The 23,099-nt window shown below is 40.3% G+C and overlaps 1 protein-coding gene across 2 annotated transcripts in view; it reads left to right on the top strand.

Annotated features, from left to right (window-relative positions):
• tox3 (TOX high mobility group box family member 3) overlaps positions 1-23,099 on the top strand; it is a 47,844-nt gene that overhangs the window by 15,056 nt on the left and 9,689 nt on the right. Inside the window, exons 3-4 of one of the 2 annotated variants that reach the window (XM_061222320.1) lie at positions 14,272-14,337; positions 20,446-20,700. In XM_061222320.1, coding sequence (XP_061078304.1) covers positions 14,272-14,337; positions 20,446-20,700 — 321 coding nt within the window. The remainder of the gene's footprint in view (positions 1-14,271; positions 14,338-20,445; positions 20,701-23,099) is intronic. The other variant, XM_061222321.1, reaches the window with a different exon arrangement.

The following is a 23,099-nucleotide window of genomic DNA, read 5'->3' as shown; positions in this document are numbered from 1 at the left end:
TGGGTGGCACTGTGTGGAAGTGACAGCAGAGGGGAATGTAGAACTGTGGAACGGGAGCTCTCAGAGTGGATATCTTATAAAGGAAATTGAGTCATGGCCTCCTCTGTTGATTCACGTCGTGTGAATCATTTCTCAAGGCCCCCCTCGTTATCCGTAGCTTCTCTTTGATCGTGCACCTGCTCAGGTGCTGACAGAAGCCTACATACTCTAATTTACAGTTTACAATGAATTTTTTTCCCGTTACTTCAGATTTGATCACTTACTGTAGACTCTCTCTCTATGAGAACTGCATCAGTTCTTCCTAGTTTGTAGTGAATATATTATAACTATCAAAATGTGATTCAGTAAGTTCAAAGCTGCTACTTATTTACAAATGTACATATGTTTGAGGCATGGTAGCATCACAGCCATATGAACTACTACTGTTGCTAAGAGCCACCACCAGCCTGTAGGTATATGGTTAACTGTATGTAGCAGCCTACTTAATTATTTAATATGTTGAACATATAGATATTATAAAACGAAAAGCACATAGATAATCCCAAAACAATCACACCTTGAGAGCATTAACAGGTACCCCATGAATAGAAGGTGTACAATCTGTGAAAATGATTCATTGGCCTTATTTAAAGACCTGCCCAGCCTTCACTTCCCCACCTCATTGTGATTTTCTCTCTCCAAACACCTGAAAAATGAGCTCTTTTTAAAGAGTCAAAGGATATTTTTCCACAAGTTGATAAAGGGGAAGAGAAACAATGATTAAATCGTATCAGCCAGATTACAGGCAGCTGATTAAAGTGTTCATTTGGAGTTATCCAAGGTTAACTCTCCATAATGAAACCCTGTAAAAATAATGATACGCTGCATGGTTTTATGTAGGTCCGTGGCTGTTTAACGTGGCCGCCGTGACCTTCGGCAGTTGGAAAAGCTCAATGAGGTGAACCCTCTGTGCACATGTATTTCCAGGAAAACCCCATTAGCCCCTGAATGCACGGCGGCAGTGTAATATTCTTGGACACACAATAGGCTCGCTCACGTGCAGAGCTTTGATTCTGCTTTAAATCCAGCCTATTAAATTGTATCACAGTAGCCTTTGTCAGGTCGGTCAGTTTCTGTCTCTCCTGCTGCCACCATAGTCTCTGTGTAATGAGATTGCACACATTCTCCGTCAGTTCTCTATTTCATTAGGGAATTCTTGGGTTGGCTCCTAAATCATTGGGATTGCAGTAGTGCTTTAAAAAATGTGTGTAGACCTGACCATAAAAATGAAATGGAATGAAGCATGTGGGAGTGGAATGTTTTAGAGAAACGTGCTATTTTAAGCTGAGATCAAGATGTGTATATCCCAATGGAACCAGTAGCCGGTGGCAGTCTAATCTATTTTAAAATTATGAAATCACTCTTAATTTTAAAGTCTTGTCAGTAGCGTATACCTTGTGATTTGACTTCCATGCACAGTGGAGCTATTGTATTAATATTCATATGGTTATATTTGAATTTTCCAACTAAGTTCAATTTCAACAACCTCCCTGCAGTCTATAATTTGCATGTATTGAAGCACCTTTTATTTGTTTACTCGGTCAATTGAGAGGGTGTTTGGCCTTTTGTAAAATGATAGTCTGTGAGAATAGTGGATGAGGATGCAAGTAAGTGCCTGCATTGGCTAAATTCATTTGGACAGCTGGAAGGGTGCATTCTAATGAATGCTTCAGCCTTATCAATGCTATTTAAATCCCCTTTCACAACATGCATTACCAAGCCTGGTTCATAGGCGTTGTTCTTTTTAAATGTGAAATGTTATTCATAGAAACTGATTGAGAAATAGTGCAGTTATGTTATTTGTATAATTCTCATGAAAATATTATGTCTATTGACAAACTAGCCTCAAGCAGAATTCACAAAGCAGTACATAAATCATATATCATGTACCAGGACAGATGCCTTCCGGAGTCATTGTAGCGGTTGATTAAAATTCAGAAAAGAGTTTTAAGTGTAGGTGTGCAATTACTCATTAAAAGTGTTTTTGTAGAGTTTAGAAAATACTTCATAATTGTATTGTTTATCTATCCTTCTGCAAATTGTGACTGCTTTTGATGACTACAGCTCTTGATTGCATCTGAGAATGATGAAAACAGACTTGCATAAACATTTCTGAGCCAACCACACAACATAGACATGAGGGCGCTGTTTTAGCTTCTAGGAGCACAAAGTCGCTCCATTTACAGTATTTTATGTGGCTCATTGACTTAAAACAGATCACGAAGCTTAAAATAACAAACCCTATTAATTAGCCAAGTTCTGTAACCAGAATTATTTCTTAGCATGTGATCCCTAAATATTCTAACACTGTAGTAACACTGATAATTATGAGGAGGCACTGATGAAAAAAAAAAAAAGTCTCAAAGTTATTGTAGGTTTTATTTAATCTGTATTTTTATAATCATTAGTCTTCTCTGAGTTTGTCTTTGGCAGTTTTCTCACAAAAAATGATTAATGTTAATTCATAATGCCTGGTACAATATTCATGATGTGTACCATTACTCACTGACAGACAGTTGTGATTCAGAAATTCATGCATTGGCAATGGTTGTTTTGATTAGCCATGGAGAAAACATACTCTATACCCACCACAGGTCGTCTCAAAAGCCACCCCACCAAAACACTGCTGAAACACTGCTGAATTTGTCATCGTTTATGATTTTACAGAACAGTAATTTATTCCTTAAAAACAAATTCAGCTCATTCCACATTCCAGTTATTGTGACCTGGAAGGACAGGCAGGGCGCTGGCTATCTGAGGAGGAACAGTGGAGCTCAGGTCATAGCTATGACTCCTGTTCTGAATCTAGTGAGGTTTGCAGTCTGAAGCCTTGGAGCCATTTTGAACAGGGGAGGATTGATCACCCACAGAAGGTGAAAAATCCTTCAATAGCCCAAGCATGACAACACCAGTAAAGATTTCAATACATTGCTTACTTACCTGAAGTCTTTTTAAATGTATTTAATTTTCAGTATATCCTGTAGGCTTATTTGTTTTTACAACATTGTGAAATTAACTTTGTTTCTCAGCTAACAGGAAGGGGAAAAATGTTCAAGTCAACATTTCTACAAGAATTGATCTTTCTCTTGGTTCAAATCAGCTCATGGTTTTAATCTTTTGCAAAGTATTATAACTTTAAATGGCCCCTTCCTTTGAATTTCTTGTTTACAATAGAGGCTAATCACAGTGATCATTATCCGGCAGGGGAAAAAAGCGCACGTCTATCATTAGCTTTGAAAGAGGCCCTGATTAAGACCCATCCTGAAGATCACATTGAGGAGATCCAGGGTGCGTTGTTAGGAAGTGCAACAGCTCCCCGCAGACTGCGCGCTGACAGAGACGTGAAAAAGCAGGTCAAACGCTGGCCTAATGAAGACGAATGAAGAGGAGCCGTGGTACATGCGGCGGGGACCGGGCCTGGGTTGTAGGACGCATGGTGGATCTTCACCACTTCATTCATCAGTGCCATATTTTAGTGGGGACTTTTTAACCACTTTTTCCCCATTCTCGCCCAGAGTGGTTGCTTTAATAGTGCGAGTGAGGCTGTGTAGATTTTTTTTTTTTTGTTCTGGGTGCCAGAACTGCAGAAAGTGAGTAAGCATTGGTAGGCAATAATGTTGGGAGTTAAAAAGTAAAAAAAAAAAAAAAAAAAAAAAAAGGCTATCATTGGATGAGCTTGGAACATTTTTTTCAATCTGGTGACCTACACATTGCAGGCATCTCTGAAAGTCTTAGTCAGGGTCTAAAAGTGATAAGGGAGTGAGTGAGCCTGCTGTGGCAACTGTACATTAAAATTAACACAAATATATCATGCAGGCTAGAACATGGATACATTTGTGCACTGGAATTCACAGTCACAGTCCTCTGTTTAACACGTGAAACAATCGGTATTTGATTTGTATTATATTTGCGTTATTGAATGATTAATAGTAATGAAAGTTAGCAGGGGGTGAAGGTCACGGCCAATCTCAATTCCTCAGTTTAAAATCAGAATATGCATGTACATTATCAATCCCAAGATTCAACGGTTTTGTGTTGCCTCTCTTACCTGCTTTGTGAACACATCTGTCTGGTATAGACACTGTGCTGTTGGGTTGCACAGGCAGGACGATGTTTTATTGTTCACAACTTTAAAGATGAAGCATCATTTACATACTTTGATCTTGTGAATAAGCAAATAACATAATTGCTAGGGGAAAGAATGAATTTGCCCAAAATTACTTGCTTTATGAACTCAGCAATTGTATCGGATCCATTTATTTTGTACAATAATGCTGCCCTAGTGTGCATTTTCTGTTATGGTTTTAAGTTTTAATGAGGCTGGGGATGTCCCATGATGGAAACAAAGAATTTTCAAAAACTGATTTAAATAAGAAGATTGTAATTTAAATAGCATATAAAATTGATTCTCCTACATATATTCACTAGCTCTATATAAGGGCTTATCTTATTATATTCAATTGTGTAGTGAATATAGTCGATAATAATAACAATGACAACTATTGTTATACATAGTAGTAAGCATAATAGTATTAGCTGTTGTTATTATTTCGAAGTGTGTTTTCATTTTCCTATGAAGTCTAAAGCGCTGAAGAGCTGAAAATGCCATTGAGCATTGCATTGTTGGACCTCCTGTATTGTATGTTTCTTAATGGAATCTACTCTTGATTACAAAAACAAATCTAATGAAATGACAATATGTTGTCACCAGTCCAAATGCTGGCCAATAGTGTGGAGGGCTAGGTTAGTAGACTGAGTAATATCATTTTACACTATTGGTGTATATATCAGTGACTAATGTAAATACTTAACTTAAGGCTATCATATGGGGAATCTGTATTGAGAGTAAAATGACTCTTGTGTGATAGTGCCCTTGCTATTCCAGTAGAGGAGCTCAAATGAATTACTTCTGCCAGACATTTTCTTTTCTCATCCCTCCCAACAATGGATGCCCTGCTATTTCAACAGAGCTTTTTTTCCTCCAAGAATCCTCTAAAACACAGCTGGGTTCCATTGATATCTAAAACTGCCATTTTGCAGGTGCCGTTTTATCCCTGACAGTTTTTCCTCCTTTTGTATTTAGGAACTGCGTAATTATGAAAAAATGACTCATCTTAATTCTCATGTCTCCATAAAGGTAAATTGTAGAGAACAAATGCTTGGTAATAACAAGTTAACACCATAATGGAATGATAATTTATTTTGAATGTCAAATGTTAAAATAACAATATGGATCAATACAGTCATGCACAAGAGCACTCGTCTTGAACAGAAACAATGCCTTGTAAATGGCGTCCAGACATTGCTGGAATTATTTTCTAAAGTCCTCTGTGAAGAAAGCATCTGGTGAAGAAATGAATATATGAGAGGAAACTCATTTAGATTGTGTGCTTGAAATGGCTAATTTTCTCTGTTGCACAGGTACATGATTAGCAGCTGTTCCGTCCCCATTGCCCTCTGAAATTAATCTGTTTTAGACTTAAAGTATTAGAGCCATGTAATGCCACTTAATATAGAGACGGAAAAGGAGTCTCAGCGGAGCGTGGGTCAAAAATGTTATAGCTGCTGTTAGAATTAAGCGAAAAGAAAACATCCTCGGTCCATATGTTTCCATAATTTAAACTAATTTTCTCCAGTCGTACTGTTAATCTTCAGCGACTTGTTGATCGGCTGTTTCCAGACACATTTCTGGAGGAGGGCCCAATTGTATCTGCAGCAGGGCCCCTGTCAGTAGCGCCAAGCAACACAGCCACAAATTGGAATCTTGTAGAGCTCCGGGAAGGCTGCCAAGATTTAAATTAGACAATAACCTCTGCTCTCCCGTATTGCTTCTCTTTTCCAGCTGCAGGCAGATCCATTTGTTTAATACAGTCAGTCCTGTAGTGTATAATGGACTGATATAGTCTATGAGTCACCCCTCAGCAGTTTGTGCTACTCAGATTTATAAAGATTTAACACTGGTCAAGATTGTGCAGACTGTAGTTTGTCATCTAAAACAATGGTAAGGAGAGCACGGCCAAGGCCATCATAGGCCAAACTAATCTGTTCCAGTTTACAGATGAATCTTTGGAAGGGTTTCTGCGAACAATGCGTTCAGTTCATGTGGAAACGCATGTAGATAATATTGGTCGTCTCAGATAGTCTGTATAAAAATAGTTTGTGTAAAATAATATATATACTGTATATATAATTTTTTTGCTTATTGTTATGCAGTCTAGCTGCTAATCAATGTTAAGATGGATACTTGGCTGAATAAGAGCTGGCTGTAATGAACTAGTAATCAAGCCATGGAAATCAAGAAATGCATGTCTGCTGACAAAGCAATTAGGGACAAGTCTATATTCTTCAGATTTCAAATAGACTCAGTTTAGGCCAGGTTACCGAGCCTGTCTTCACCTGTCAAACTGAATGTGTGGTCACAAGCAATGCTAACAACCAAAACAACACAGTTTCAACACAGTAATGGTGTTTTGTTTCTAACTGAAAGATCTCCTTCAGATGGATTGTTAACCTCCCCCCACCCTCCTTCCTCAAAGACTTTTCTGGGCCCTCTGGGTGGAAGGCTTTGGAAAAAAGGCTGCCATGATTTAAATCAATGCCTCTGATACCATCTTGAACTGGACCCACTTCAAAGCTGTCCATCGTAAACAACCCTGGAACATCGCTCAAAGGCAAATGCAAGACAACACCACCAAGTGCTCCCGTTCACATTTCATTTCCTAAAGAAGGGTGTCTCTGTTCCAGTCTCATTGTGGGATGCCAGCACGGGGATTTTGAGGGTCCCTGGTGCCTAAACCCTTTTGTGGGAGAGGGCCAGTAGCTCCGCACCCCCCAGATCAAAGGCCAAACATCGCTCTGCTTATGCTTCTTTCAGGGTTTGCTCTTGGGAAAGCTGACAGAACCGTAGACATCAGCGTGATGGGGAGAAATGTGCCAAGGCAGATGTTAGAGTACAGTACTTGGATGGGAGGCAGAGGATCCAAAATGAGAGCACGCTGATGTTACAGTGCAGATGTCCTGTCTCAAACTCTATCACATCCAGCTTTCATGTAAGAAAATAGGCCACTGCTAGATCTGTGTCTCAGACTGTAAGAAAGGCCTGGTGACGGCATACTTTATCATTAACTTTAACGATTCAATTTCAACATGTCCCTTTTTTTTGTTACTTATGGAAATGAACATGGAATCCTCCTTCAATTCCTCTCATGAATGAGAATTTGGCCATTGCGGTAATATTGAATTGTGGCCATAACACTAATAATTTAGTGTATTACCATTTGTTCTTTTCACATTCCCTGAGGAATAGCCTAGCAATTAAAAAGACATGTATATTTGACATTCCCTGAGGTTGCTATTTTATCTTGAGCTGTGTTCTTTTCTCTGATGCATTCAGCAGAATATTATTTCCATGAGGAAATGGGTCCTTGCTTCTATTGTTTTACAAACATCCTGAGCGCTTTTGTTGATTCTTTTTTAGATTAGAACAGAGTTAGAATAAAACTCAGAAACTGCTCAGTGGAGCAGTTTTTATGCCTAGCACTAGTAACTTTACCCTGTGTGGCCACTGTGAAATGGAATGTTTCTCTATCTGTACACACGACTCCTTGTTCTACTTGTGGAAAATCTCTGACATTCTCTCTGTGGATTATTCACAAACGGTATTCCTATAAACAGCACTTCCTTTTATATGAAAAAGCACAGCACTTTTGTGTGTGCAGTTCTGTTGTAAAAGGAGCACACTAATCCTTCAGCTGCATATATCTGGAAATAAATAAAATATTACTTTAGAGAACATTAAAGCAAGGCACGTTGGGCCAGGTGTGCTTTGTTCATTTTTTGACAGCAACAGGTTAAAGCATCTCTCTAAATATAAGCTGTATCGAGACAACCAGTGCAACACTGTATAAAATTATGGTATTATACTGACGACATAAACATTGAAAGAACTTAACTGCCAGCTGTCCTCTGCTAACTTCTGAAATTCTGAGGTTTGCCACTCAGGATTTTGGGTGGTATCAGTACTAAGAATACAATCCATCTCAGAATCTGCCAGCACAATTTTACCTTGGGGTTTTTCACAATGGCAGGTTCATAAATGACAGCCATTTATTTCTAAACAATTTTCCCTTCAAGCTGTGATCTAGTGAAGGTTGAAAATGAAAAACTGACCTTGAGTGGAGAAAACACTTAATTTAAACGCTACAATGTTACAGTGCCTTGTTTGACTTACAGTGCCTTGGACATTTAAAAAATATATTTATTTTTCTTTAGCTTTAAACTAAATTTTTCAATCAATTCTGCCTACAGAAACCAAGCTTGTGGTGGAGAGTGAAGCTGGTTATCAAAAGGCCACCTACAGTACAGAAAGCTATATTGATCCTATACTCTATGTGAGAGTTCTGCCTGGGCTGTTGTATTCCCAATGACCTTGTTAGGACAGCTGCTCAGATTTTATGGTGAACTGGTTTGTAAATGAGAGTGTATTTGACTGCGAGGGCCTTTGAAATAAAGAGGTAGCTGAGAGTGTATTTGTGTAAGCAGCAGGTGGGTGAGGGGAGGGGAGGGGAGGGGAGAGGCCGCTGTACCTGTTTAGTCTTGTTCTTTCCACTGGACAAAGAGACCCAAGCTGTCATTCTGCCAGATCTATATGCAAAATGCCAGGTCAGCTGTATATCACACAGGGCACAAAGGAAACAGAGTGGCCTTACTTAGGCCTGTCCTTTAGTAGATGCCTTGCTGTAATGGTTTTATTTAGCCTATCTTCTGAGAGATCATTCCAGTAACATTATGAGAAGAGAAGTCCTAAAGAACAATAGCACTCAGTGCTCACTGAGTGTGACTTCTGAGCCATATTGAAACGAGGGCTGGAAACTAGGCTATTTTATTGCTAATCTACTATCAAGCAGTAAGACTAGCCATTTGTGGTCTGCCTGTGTGTGCCTACACTGTACAGTATGTACTCTCCTATAAAAGACTGCAGCTATGCCTAAAAACGAGTCTCTCCTGATACAAAATCCATACATACTTACTTGGTTTTATTTCTACACCTTATATTCATTTACTTCTTAATATGTTGTATTAATATCATTTTAGTAGCCCCCGTGTTCAGGATATATAAATTGAGCGTAGTAAAAATGTAATAAACGGTCCGATTACTTGATATTATGTTCAGAATAAATAAATAAATAAATAAATAGATAAAATATACAGATGGTGATGAGTGTGAGAGGGAAGAGACTGCTGCAGGGATTGGTTTATACAGTAGGTGAGGTTTTTAAATGTACAATCAGCTGTTCTTGCTTTAGGCTGCCATTTCTTAAAAGCTTCTGTCATTTTATTTGAATTGATACAAGTGTTTCTCGAATATGTTTTGAAGGTAATGGTACTCGTTCTCAGGTGTTCTCAAGTGGCGTTGTGCAAAGTTGGACCTGGTCCAAAGTGGCGGTGCGTATTTGCGTTTAGTTTAGAGATAAAGTGGACTTTGGATCCGTTCCAGTGGGGTCAGAGGTCAGCCGCCCTGTTCCCCGGCCCTGCATGCCAGCTGGTAATGCAGTGTGACAGAAGTGCATGCTGACTTCCACACGGAAACGGAGCCCGCTCGGCTTTCAGCCGGGCCGCCTGCACTCCCTGCAGCTGCACAACCGTCGCATAGCTGCTTAAGTCTGCGGCTCCACTTTCCCCATGCAGCTGCTCGTCATTTAGGGGTCCCTGGAAATACACAGGGAGAGTCTAAAAATACCCTCCGGCCTTATGGGGTTAAGCCCTCATTTACTGCAGTATCTTTCAGGAGTATGAAAAGTAGGAGTTAATTCACGCTTTTCTGACGCTCTCTTCCCTTGTAATGCAGTCTTTTTACAAAAATGTGAAGCCCATTTTTGTACACTGTTGAATTATTTAGGGTGCATGCGATGTGTTGCAAATGCAATGCGAACATACTATTCTCTGGATATTCACTGCCATGGTGTCTGCATGAATATTACTTTCTACGATTAAACTAGTAGGCAGTTACAAGTCATAAATGGCCGACTGATTATATAAGCTTCAAGTCAATGAGTGACATGTCTATTATACACATATGGATACATTTAGATGGAAAATGAACTATTCAGATTTTTAACTGCAATGAATACTCTATGAAAGAAAGTCAAACCCCCATCCATCTTTGAAAAAATACCAGGCCTGTTCAAAAATCAGACAGTCACTGACAGTTGTATTTACTTGAGGGATAATTCACTGATGTTTTTAATATTCTTTAAGTTTTAACTTATGTTTTCAATTGGCCCAGACCATTAATTGTTTGCTATGAAGAATATTTTAGATAATTACAGGAGTTTTGCATGACCTGTAGGCTTTAGAGTGGCTGATGCATTGACAGTTGTGGGTTTGTGGTTTAAAGTTTAGAAAATATATATAATAAACCTCTTGTAACTCCAAAGCAGCATATACTGCAAAATTATGCCTTTGCAGGGTTTATACTGTACACTCAATTATAAACTTAAAAGAATATGTTTTGTATAATTCTGGTACGTCTTTCTTTAAAATGGCCCCAGCTCTGTCCCTCCCAGACTGGATAAGGGGTAGCCAGTTCACAGTCTGTGCTGCTGCATGCTTAATGTTGCCAGGCTAGTTGACAAGCTGAAATTGAAGCTACATGTCCTGCTATGAAATAGAAGACTTTCCACAGCGTTGCTGAACCATATTTATTTGAGCCAAATTTACGGGTGAGGAATTGCAACAGACAGAGGCTGAGCAGGAATGTAAATTGTGCTGACATCCCTTTGAGGACAACAAGCCACATTTTCAATAGATGTGGGCTGTCTAATGGCAGATGGTGGAAGTGACACAGAGACCATTTCATCATTTCCCCCCACAAGTTGGAATTGGACGAGCACAAACCATTTTCAGCGCTGTTGATTTGTTGATGCTTTGAGGTCTTGTCTCTCGCGCAGTGATTTGCTTCTATCCACTTGTAGCACTGTTGATATACTATAGGAAGCCAGGCCACTTCCTTATGACATGCTTCGTAGGAAATGGTTCCAAATGAAATAATCTTCACAAGAATGACATTTAATTTTCTCAGGCTATGCATGCACACACACACAACCCCAACCAATGTTAGTGGTATAACAACATTCTACATGTTACTTAGGATTTATGTGAAATGTACATTTTTTCGATTTAAACCTGTGATTGCCAATACCAGCTCTATAGTAAAGTCAGTAAGTAATATATCCTTCATTGCACACAAAAAAATGTCTGGGCCAGTCAAAACATACAGTAAACCTGAAATGATCTTTTAAACCAGAGAAAGTGAGCTATCCCTTTTAATTATTGCTTGACAGTTTTCCAAAAAATAAAATAAATGAATCCCAGGAGTTAATTTGTGTGAAAGAAACTGCTCCTTCTTGTCCTTCAAGGAATGTTTAAAAAAAAAAAAAAAGTTGCCTTCATTGCAGAGAAGAACTTGTTAATTTTTAATTCCCGTGCTGAAATATTTATTTATATCTTTGCCAGTAGGGTGAAAACAGAAAAGGCTGGAAACACAATGTTTCCTCTGTGTTTCAGTCGTGTCTGGCTCCGGGAGAGGCTTGAATTACAGAGCTTCTTCAGCTATTGAGCCACTCTGTTAATAAAAGCCCCATATCCCATGGCTATTTTAAACTGATCCAGCCCGTTGCTGGGTCTGTGCTGCCCGAGCCCTTCAGAAAGAGAGATATCACAAGTGTGCTGTACGCACTGAGCTGGAAAAGTCTAATGCACTGTACTGCTGTATGTTCACTAAACCTACACCACCGCCTTCAGGGTGATTTTAGCATCGTTTCTGCTGGTTAAGTAGAGGATATCATCGGACATGGCGACTGTTTAACCTCAACATTGTGGGGAAGTACTATTGTTTTAGTTACCACATATCGGTCCACCTCTGATTGTGATTATTATTATTATTTTTTCATCTACAGAAAAGGCAGCTCTTCGCTGGTGACCTGTAGCTGCCAAAAGGCTTCCCATGTACAATGTTGTTTATGTGAGCTGGGCTGAAGCAGCATTCTCCCCCGCTCCTCATCTCTTAATTACAGAGCGTGCTTTGTCTGTGCTGACCCATTTCTGTACTGGCTCTGCACAGCTATCCAGACCTCCCAATCACACTTAATTTCATTTGGCATTTGGCTCAATCAGACCGACTGTGAACATGAACATAACATGCAATCACAGAACAAATTAAAAATAACTACTCGCTACTCTTCTTAATTAAGGTTTCATACAGCCTCTTGTCTTAGCAAAGCTGTTAATGGTCAAGATTAATATAGGTGACTCAGGGCCATAATTAAATAGATATATTTCTCCAGCGTCTGGCTTTAGGACAAAATGTACTGTGCTGCGTGTAATTGTGTTCGTGCATCACGTCCTCTTATCAAAATGTGTAAATATTAGTGTGACTGATTTACCGTGTATTAACAACGGCAGTCACTCCAGAGCCTGAGGGTGACAGGTAATTGGAATTTTTTTTTGGTGTTAATGAGTAACTCTGAGCCAAGCCTTTTAAAGCAAACATGAATATTTCTGTAAGTGTTAGACATGTCTTGTCCACCTGTCTCTCACTCGGTTTGGTTTTTGCTGCAAATGAAGCACTTGAATTCTCATATTCCCCCCTTTTGTACGGGAGTGCCCTGAAACCACATCTTTCCCGAGAGATCTTATTTTTCACATTCTACAAGACATGTGCCAAAAGCAGCCAAAGCAATGATGCACAGAATTCTTTTCATATTGCTGTAGCCTTATTCGTGTTGAATATAGACGGGTGTTTTAAATATTTTATGTGTCAGTCCTAGGAATAAGGTTGCAGAGATTATCAGAGCACAGATAAGCTTTTGCAGTGTTGATTACTGTCAGACCTGGTCACACAGTGCAACAGCTGGCCTAGCTAGGTCTGGCTCAGAGTCACAGAAAGCTGAGGAACAGTCAAAGGATGGCTTGAGAGCTGTCAGCCCCGTGGATTGACAGCTGTTCCTGAGTAGAGATTATCTACACGGCAGAAGTCTGATGCAATTAATAGACTTAAGATTAAATTGCTAATAAATGATTCCGACGACTAACACAACCTGCTCTGCCAAATGCTTGTGGGCTTGCCTTCCCCAACTTCTGCGTGTTCTGCTGTTAACACCGCTCGCCGTTCTCTCCTCTTTCTCCAGGGCATACACTAATTAATGGATACCATTCGCAGCTGATTAGCCACAGCTCTTTCAGTAATTGCATTCATAGACTGCTCAGAAGGAACAGAGCGGGAGAGAACAAGAGAGAAAAAACGAAAGAATAAAAAAAATAAATTCATGCATGGATTTTTACTCTGATCTTAATTTGTTTCTTCTAATGTTTGGCCTTTGTAAAAACCTATGAGTTATTTTCTCATTCTTTATTTAATATGCGAGAGCGTGTGACTTTTGTAATAAGACCAATTTAACCCAAGTCACATAAAAGGAAGTGTTTACATTTGGTTAATTTTTGAGTGTGCTTGTGCTTAAAGCCACAGGAAGATAGGCATGCCATTACCCCCTTCCCCCTTCTGAATGTAGATGGGAGTTTGTCATTGGTCACAGAAAGGTACTGCAGGGCCCAGAGCCTGGCCAATAATTCTTCATTCTGTGTTCCATTGTTCTTACCTGTCAGTGCACTTGTGTCTCAGAATAAAGGAAGTGTCTGCCACACTGCCAGAGGGCTGTGTGTGGGTGTGTGTGGTGGGGGGTGGGGGTGGATTGAGAACACTGCCATTTCTTATAAAGCAGCCAACTGCACCTCATCCAAACTAAACCCTCACTTGTATGCTATCAGACCTGAAGAAAAACAGTGTTCTTGTTATAGAGTCCTCCTTCCGTACGTGTTTTTGTTCCATAGTTGTGTCTTCTCTTCTAGCTTGTTGAAAGTTAATAAGCTTATTAAGCACCTTGTTACTTGGCTTTATGAATCAAACTAGTCATTGGCCACTGTTCTATAAGTATGAATAAACCAAATGAATAAACTCTCATTATCTGGAGGTGAATTGGCCTATTCTTATCACAACATGGTGACATCATTGTATGTTTAAGGAAAGAATTGGGTTAATGATTAACCCAGGAAAATGTTACGGTAAAAAAAAAAGTTAAGTGTACATAAAATAATGTGTATTGATATTTCAGTGATACGTGGCTTGCGTTTGCGAAACCAGTCTAAATTCTAATGTTTATTCCTTGTCTCTTGCAGTTTGGGAACAATAATAGCTACATGAACATGGCGGAGGCTAACGGGGTCCTTCTTGCAGCTGGTGATGTAAGTACCTCTTCAACATGTCACTCTTTCTTTCTTTCTTTTCTCCCTCTCCTTTCATTTGGCCCTTTGTGCGCAGCGTTGAGATGTGCAGCAGACAAATGAGATTGATTGCCAGCTTTCAAATGTCTTCCCCCCCCCCTTTCGTATGAAGGGTAGAATAAAGGAGGGTTTAATGAGAAACAGGAAGAGATGACACTTCTCCATTTTGCGCAGTCGTCCATGCTTCCCTTCAGACGGAGAGCGGGGAAGAGCAGGGGAGAAGGACGGAGCTGGGGGGACGGTGTGGGTGTGGAGAAAGCTGTGGAGGTCAAGGGCTTGGGCAACGTGTGTCAGAATGCGAAGGCCTGCTGTTCTGCCGTTACAAGAGCTGGCACTGACAACGCGACGGAATGACGTCCTTAATGGGGTTATGGTGTAAAACAAAGACTGAGAGCGTGGCTATCTCAGACCACAGTGTTTCCCTATGGAATGATGTACACTAGGATTAAACAGAATAATGGGTTATTCTGTGACTGGCTTATACTTCTGGACTTATACTTATGAATTGCTACTTTATTTCACCATTTAGATTGGAGACATGTAGTTGCCTAATTTTAAACCGATAAAATAAAATGGTTATATGGTGAACAACATTGAGGTAATTCAGTCAGCTAACCCAACTCATTAAAGGACATGACATTATGCTTTACTTTCATAATATTTTAATCTTGGGATTATAATATTGCTTCAGGACTGTTATTTTTGCTTTTATTATGGCCAAAATTACTCTGGGCATTAAGTTTAGCCTTTTTTCAAATTTTGACATTTGAGAAAGCTCTGTGATAAATATAACTTGACAATCCGCAGTTCACTGTTGTTAGATCTCAGAAAGTTTTAGATGTAAATGCCTGTTTTCTCTGCAGTTCTGACAGATGATCAAGGAACACGTGTAGATGGGAGTAGCATGAATTTCATGAGTGAATTTTCAATGAGACTTGTACAGGCAGATCCACAATCTACAACATCATGTAGAATCATCTGTGGTGCCTGAACAAGCTACAGTATATTTGGGAGAGAACAGAGTGTGAAGCAATACAGAGGCAACCTTGCTGAATGCATCTCTTTCTGTGCTTTGGGTGAATAGCGAGTCAACGATTCTGAAAATTTATGATATCGGTGTATCCTTCACTTTTCCTCCTCTGTCTGCATTGTACCCTAACAAACCAAAACCCATCATTCTCCCCCATTCATCACGTCTTTTATAGCATTGTTCAAAAAGCGCTGAGATTTAAGAGAAGTTGAAATGGCACAGGTTTCCAAAGCCTGCGAGACATGATTTCTGTAAAGCGCGGCTAAAAAGAGCCGGGCTGAATTATGTGTAATGGATCTTGCCTTTTCTGAATGTACAATACAGAGTCCTGTACAGAGAGGGCTGTTGTTCTTGTTCAGATAGCTCGCTTGCATCGGTGGTATTCAAGACGCCAAGTAACACCGGGGAAGCATGGTGTGTCAAGGTTTGGCTGCTGATCCACTGATCTGAACACAAAGCTGAATCAGGAGGAGCGGGATGATGGGGGTCATTTTTCCTCATTTGATTCGATAGGCTTTTTTTTTTTCTTTTTCTTTTTTTTCTTTCTTTCTTTTTGCACATCTAGACGCTGGAGCCGTGCGTGGTGGAGAGCCCAGCCAGCACCAGCTGTTCAGCACAATTTAATCCCAGCTGTGAAAACGCAGTGTGTCAGGCCGTGGTCTGTGAGGGCTTGATATAACAGCCCCGCGCATTTGCATTTTATCAAAAGGAACAAATGTTTCCAGTGTTACGCTGCAGATGGCCTTCTGCTGTAGGGTTCGTTTTCAATATTAATACCGACTGCATCGCAGCCATTCTGTTTTCCAATTAAAGCAGGATTTAAGTCACAAAAGTATTGTTTCTTATGACCCGGACTGGATAAGAATAAGTTTGCTCGTCGGGTCCAGTAATTTCACACTAAAATGAGGTTCAGAAATGTTATAATAATCCACTTAGCGTGTCAGCCCTTGACATGGGGTTGCAAGGGAAGGGATCGCTTTTGTGAAGGCTTCAGCCGTTTCAGACCCGGATACTTGGCCAATGTTATTTTTTTAAACGTATGAACACATTTCACTTGGGGATAGGTTTTGAAGTTCAGCATAATGCTAATTGCATTGCTATGCTCTGGCTCTTTTATTTTGGGTTTTAGCCCTCTTGCCAAACGCCACTGAAAACGGAACAGCTGTTAAGTGTGGGATTCAGGTTTTCAAATCCAGGCCTAATTAGCGAATTCGATAAATTCTAGAAAATATGCAACAGCTAGAATGTAATAATGGATTAATGGGGGAAATCTATGGCATTTTGCATTTGCATTATTAAAGAGACTGCCATTTTTACAGTAAACGATTGCATGTAAAGTAATAGATAGCATCTCAGTGTCTGAGCATGACAGCTTGCGTTTTATCTGCAGCAAAGTAGTTGGTCTCTAAACCGAAACGATACATGCATGATATCAATTAACTGAAACAAACACATAGGTTTACATGTGAATTTACGATTAAATGGATGAAAATAAAAATAGCATGACAGTTTGTTACATTCCTCTAAGCCCTTATTGCTTCTTTTGTTTCAGTGTAACTGAAATGGATGTGTATTGCTTTTTAAATGGGAACTGAAATGTTGTATTAAAGCTACCAGCACTGGTGATTCTACAGTCAAATTGGTTACCAGTGAAAATATCACTGCCATATTTCACTTCTGCTGTTCTTTCTGCCTGGCCCCACACACATACTATATCCAAGTTGGGGACATGTCATCTTGTGTTTGTATGCACTCAAAACAGATGTGTTAAAAACAACACATAACATGTCACTTGTAACACCTCCGTTTCTAGTTAAGGACAACACCTTTTGTGTAACTTTGAACACGTTCTGTGTTAAACAGTTTCCCTTTGTAATGTTTACATTGTATATTTGTAAGTAACTTTGAGTGACAATGTGTTGGAAGTAAGACAAAAGCAGTAACACAAAAGTGTGTTGGATATTATCGAATCCTTTTTGAGTGTGGACCATCGTTAGCTGAACTGTGTAGTCTCATACAACAGTCTGAGATTGGTCTGTTATATAGGAATACATCGGGAGGTGACTGAGTTTGGTCGTTTTATATGAATACATAAGGTGGTGGCTGAGTTTGGTCTGTTTTATAGGACTACATAAGGAGGTGGCTGAGTTTGGTCTGTTTTATAGGACTATATAAGGAGGTGGCTGAGTTTGGTCTGTTTTATAGGACTACATAAGGAGGTGGCTGAGTTTGGTCTGTTTTATAGGACTACATAAAGAGGTGGCTGAGTTTGGTCTGTTTTATAGAATTACATAAGGAGGTCCTGGTCAAACTTTGGTCTGTTTTGTAGGGCTACATAGGGAGGTGCAGGTCAGACAGTTTTGCATATAGGACTATAAGTGTTTTACCTTTCCCGTTATAGCTACTGTGGACTAGTATCTTACTAGTATCTTCTGCCGAATCCCAAATCCCACATCCTTGTGCAGTGAAATTGGGTTTTTCCTAAACCACTGTACTGTACTACTGTGCCTACCCCCTCAAATCTCTCATCTTCCCCCAACACTGATATTATTTGTCACCATGTCCAAGGGAGGCTCAGTGCACCCACTTTAATTAGCTCATGGTTGTGACCCGGGCTTGCGTTCTCAAATCCGTGTGCTGTGGCTTCCCTACAGAATCCACCCAAGAGAACAAAGTCTCCTCTTCATCCATCCTGAGCCAGCATCTGCTGCAGCGCTGGGCCTCACCGAGCTCTCAGAACAATTGAAATGGATAATCAGGCAGTTGACAAGAAGAAAGTAGATTCTGCATCTCTTAATCTGAGATCAGAGGCCTGTAAGCCTTTCTGGGTGCAGAGGTAGGCTGGCCTTATGTGAAGTGACACTAATAGTGACAGTGGCACGACTCAGGCACCGCTTCACCAGGCATGGCTTCTCTGACACCTCCTCACTGCGGATGAGCGACTAAAAATGACAGCTGACACCTTCGCTACCCAAATTGAGCTATTACTTTGTGCTTGTCAATTTTCAGCTCATGCAGATGTGGATTCATGACATCATTAACCATGGGGGACAGTGACAACTTTTGAGACACACTGGTGTTTTTTTTTAAAATAATGGTCTCGGTCTTCCCAATAGGCTACACAACTACTGAAAAATCTCATTCTCAAGGGTCTGACATGTTCTGGCTGAAAGGTCAGAATCGCCTGTGTTTAGCTGAAGGCAGATAAAGGGAAGCACTATCTTACATTGGCCTTTGAGCATTATGTCAAACTCATACTTTAGATTTCTATCAAATCCTTTTCACGTGAAAGCATTGTCACTAGAAGTTATTAGTATTGCAGAAAATTGGAACCATCATCATTAGCTGATCTGCACACATAGCTACTCAATAAATACAGTATAACTAATGTTTGTTTGTGTGGATGTCAATAATAATTGATAATTGGATAATTAGACTTGCAGATAGACTTGGAAGATTCTGAAGCCTATATTGTATGACAATGACACAAAAGCCATTTCAAGCAGGCTTGAATTTAGGTTTGTGCCTGTAATATATTCTCTCCCGCAGTTTGTCAAGGCTACAATATTGTTACAACAGTTTTTTGTTGTTGTTATGGATTTCACTGTTTCACGCGTGTTCAATCGGAAGTGGAAATGTGTCAGATTGACAGGAACGATTGGTGTGTGAGTTAGTGGAGCCATGGAGTGAACAGTCACACAGGTTGTCATTTGGTAGACACCAAGTTTACCTGTATAGAGACCCCTGATGGGCACTTGCTGCAGAATGGAGGCAAGCTGCTGTGTGTGTGCGTGCGTACGCATGTGTGCGTGTGCGTGCGTCTGTGTCTGTGTCTACACACGTGTGCTTGTGCCCGTTTGTGTTTTTATATATTAGCTTTCTTCATAGGCACCTTCCCAACTACTTCACCGAAGAAAGTTCATGGAAGACAATGAGATAATGTTGAGTGTCAGTGTGCTAAAGCAGTGCAAGCAATATGAATACACTTTAATCAAGGATGTGCATACATACATATTCCTACTGCTGCTCACCTGGGTTTGTGTCTAACCCCAGTGGGAGAGAGAGTCTCGTGATTATGTGCAGACTTCTGCTCTGTTTTTCCAGATAGTCTTGGTAAGTGCAGATTAACTGTGACCCAAGGCAAGGGAAAGCATATTTTACCTCTGGCGTGAGCCTCCGTGTTTGGGGATAAACAATCCTATGCATTACCTTTTGTACACGATTGCGCTCAATCTTCTTCCTATATAAACAACCCTCCACAGCCCCTGTGACTGTTTATTTATTTTTTAGGACCCAGATGTAATTCCATAACAGTTGTGGGCAGGCTGCGATATTTAACATACATCAGACCCGTGTCTTTCCCAACAGAGTAATACAGGGTCTGCTTTGAGTCTACACACTGCAGGCATGACCAGAATAGGTGAAAAACTCCATCATGAAATGTCTAAATAAGCAATTTAAGTGTGACCAGAAGCTTTAATTCAGAGGCAGTGGGATTAAGCTGTTTGATGAGCAGATTTAGAGGTCCAAGCAAAGGGGAACAAAGAGAAACACTTCTGGCCATGAAGAGTAATCTTTAAAAATATTATTTAAACCGGTCTTTCTGTGACGTGTCTTTTCACTGCACTTCAGCCAAACATGTTATTCTGTTAATATGTACAGTAACCCACAGATTGAATAGGTTTTTTCTTTTGCTCTTGAGTAATTGCTTGATATCTATGGGTTTGATATTCTCTGTTCAGTTTTTGTTCCTGAAATCGATTGATACATTGAAATAGATATGTTCAGATTCTTCTATTTTTCTTTTTTTTTGTTGATGAATGCATCAGCTGCATTCGCTTGTTTTTTTTGTTTTTTTCTAACTTTCATTTGTTGAAAAAATGTGTTTCACAATCCCAGGATACCCTACATATACATGTATAATTAGGCTGGTATTGGTGCTACTACTTGAATCCTCTGCGGAGTTGACCTCGTTGTGAACATTCACAGGAGCTAATCAACTTGAGACCTGATTGCGTCCTCTTTAATCCCCCGCACAGCAGACGTTCCACACTCCCAGTCTGGGAGACGAGGAGTTCGAGATCCCGCCCATCACGCCCCCACCGGAGACGGAGTCAGGCCTGGGGATGTCAGAGGTGGACTCGCCCTTCCCAGCACACCCGGAACCCCTGCCCTCGCAGAGAGGCCAATTCACCCCCCAGTTCCCCCCTCAGAGTCTGGAGCTGCCCTCTATCACCATCTCCCGCAACCTCATGGACCAGGAGCGCATAATGCACAGCAATGGCCTCCCAGTGGTGAGTAGCACTGAACCCGGCCTCTCTCGCTGTCAGGCTCAAGCCCAGTCTCACTTCCTCAGGCCTGCCGGCTATGTTCTTGTCATATCCAATAAAAAGGGAAGAAGTGCTCAAGTAATGAGATGCTGACTTTTGGAAGAAACAATTGAGACACTTTTGGAAAAGGTCAGGCAGTTATATTAACTGCAAAAAATAAATTAATTTGTGTCAGCCGGGTTAATGATGCAAAATCACAATAGTAACTAAGGAATAGGAATGTTCAAACTGTTTGAGTCTAGATAATTACAGTGCCGGTGCAAGTATAACTTCAGAGTTTGAAATGCGTGTAAACATGTGAAGTTCATAGATTAAGTAATGAATACATGTGGGCCATTTGGAGTTTATAATAATCCCAGCAGCAGCTGTAATCCGTTTGATCAGTACTATTAACGCCTATGGTGTGAGGAGCTCTTACTCCAGCATAGTAAGCAGGACTGTGAAAAGCATATGCTCATGATGTCCTTCCTCCTCTGTAGTTGATGCATATGGCTTTATATCACATAAGTATGCATAAATGGAAGATTATGTTCTGGTCACTTAGTTTTGGAGAAATGCAGAATGGGCTAAAATAGTTGTTAAATGACATCAAATGATGAATGATTTCAATTAGAAGAAATACTGAGAAATGCTGTCAGTGTAGGAAATGTAGTTGTGTATAAAAATAAAATATTTTCACACACACCATCTGCACCCAGGAGTAATGAAACTGGAACTCAGAAGTAGGACTGTTTTATGGGTCCATATATTATTCATGGTGCTTGTGGAAACGCTTTAAAATGCTGATGCATTGTTTAAGTACATTGTCACATGAGGTGTTGGGAAGCATGTGGCTCATTGTTCAACTGCACAGCTCTGCAGTGTGTTGTTTTGGGAGAACTGAGCAGTATTTTTCTGAAAAGCCACAGTGTTTATGGCTTTTGCTCTCAGTCCACATTGAGTATTGTAAGGATAGGTTTGTGTGGTATAAACACCAATTACCAGGAGCTCTGCAGGTAGCCTAAAGCATACATGTTTGGGATATCAATAGAATTGGGTGCCATTTTGTTGAGCTAGTGGCCCTCACTCCTGATTGTAGGTCCACTTGACTGATCCAAGTCAATGAAAGGCCAAGGCTAATGTCATGTAATGTACTTCTGGAATCATTTTAGTGGTCTACCCATCTACCAACGCGTCTACAAAGAGTACAGGACAATGAGGCTCGTGAATGTGAAAGGAGAGCAGTAGATCATGGGTGCTTTTCCACTGCATGGCCAGAGAGAGCTCATCCCCTCCTGTGCTACTGTTTACATTGGCCATTCTGTCCTTTCAGTCTCCCTGCCTCTTTGTCCGCGGGGCAGAAACAGTGTTCCAGGACGGCAGTATTGTGTCTCTATCAATGCAGGCCCACCCAGACCTTATCGCAGCACTCAGCATTTGGCCATCTCCAGCCCCACAGCACAAACAGGCATCTGAGCGCTTCCAACATCTCGCAATATGACTCCTGCAGAAGAATCAGTTACGGAGAAAATGATATCTCAAACATGTCACTCATCTGTAGCTGTAAAGAAATGAACATTTTCCTCATAACAGTGCCTATCATGATTTGCTGTGTGAGTAGGTATAAAAAATATATAAGATGGATCCAGCTCCAGATTTGGCCGTTTTCCTTTATGTCTTTACTGTTTAGAGGATATCTGCCTGCTATATTAGTGTCAGCATCAAGGAAGCAAAACAGTTTTGTGATTTCCAGGTTATTATATTAGAGAAAAGAAAATGTCCTTTGATAAGCGCAGATTGTAGTGTTTTTGGGAGCAGGAGGGGTTGTGATAATCTTTTTTTAGGAGTTCTTTCACAGAAATCCAGGTGCTTTTCTGCACTATTGGAATGTCGAGAGCTTAGAAGTGGTGTCTATGCAAAAGCCGTTGGGAATGTGTTCTATTGTGCTTGCCTTGCAGTGGAGTGAACCATAGCAACACACCGTAGACTTAACGACACTGCTGTGCTCGTACAAATATATACACTGTTAGTATAGGTATATTTATTTACATTCTAATTTGTTCATGCATTGTAAGTTTTAAAGCCCCCTCACCCCCCCACCCCCCCCGACTGTTCAGCTCGTAAAATAATTGCAGGTTTTCAAATATCTGTGTGGAATAATCGAGCCCCATAGGTTTTCGCCTAAAGAATTTTCATTTCATGGTCAGTTAAGCTTTCTACATCTGGAAGAAATGGAACCTTAAAACAATTACACTCCTGACTGTTCTCATGACTTCAGAGAAGATCATAGATTTAATTTTCAAACATCATTTGTCTTAAACAGCATGCATATGCAGTATGTTTTTGAATGACTGCGAGCAAACATCAGAGACAGCATGTTTCTA

This window comes from Conger conger, chromosome 15 (assembly GCF_963514075.1).
Source record: "Conger conger chromosome 15, fConCon1.1, whole genome shotgun sequence".
NCBI classification, from domain to species: domain Eukaryota; kingdom Metazoa; phylum Chordata; class Actinopteri; order Anguilliformes; family Congridae; genus Conger; species Conger conger.
The sequence above is the reverse complement of the archived record's forward strand: the minus strand, read 5'-3'. Positions and strand labels throughout refer to the sequence as shown.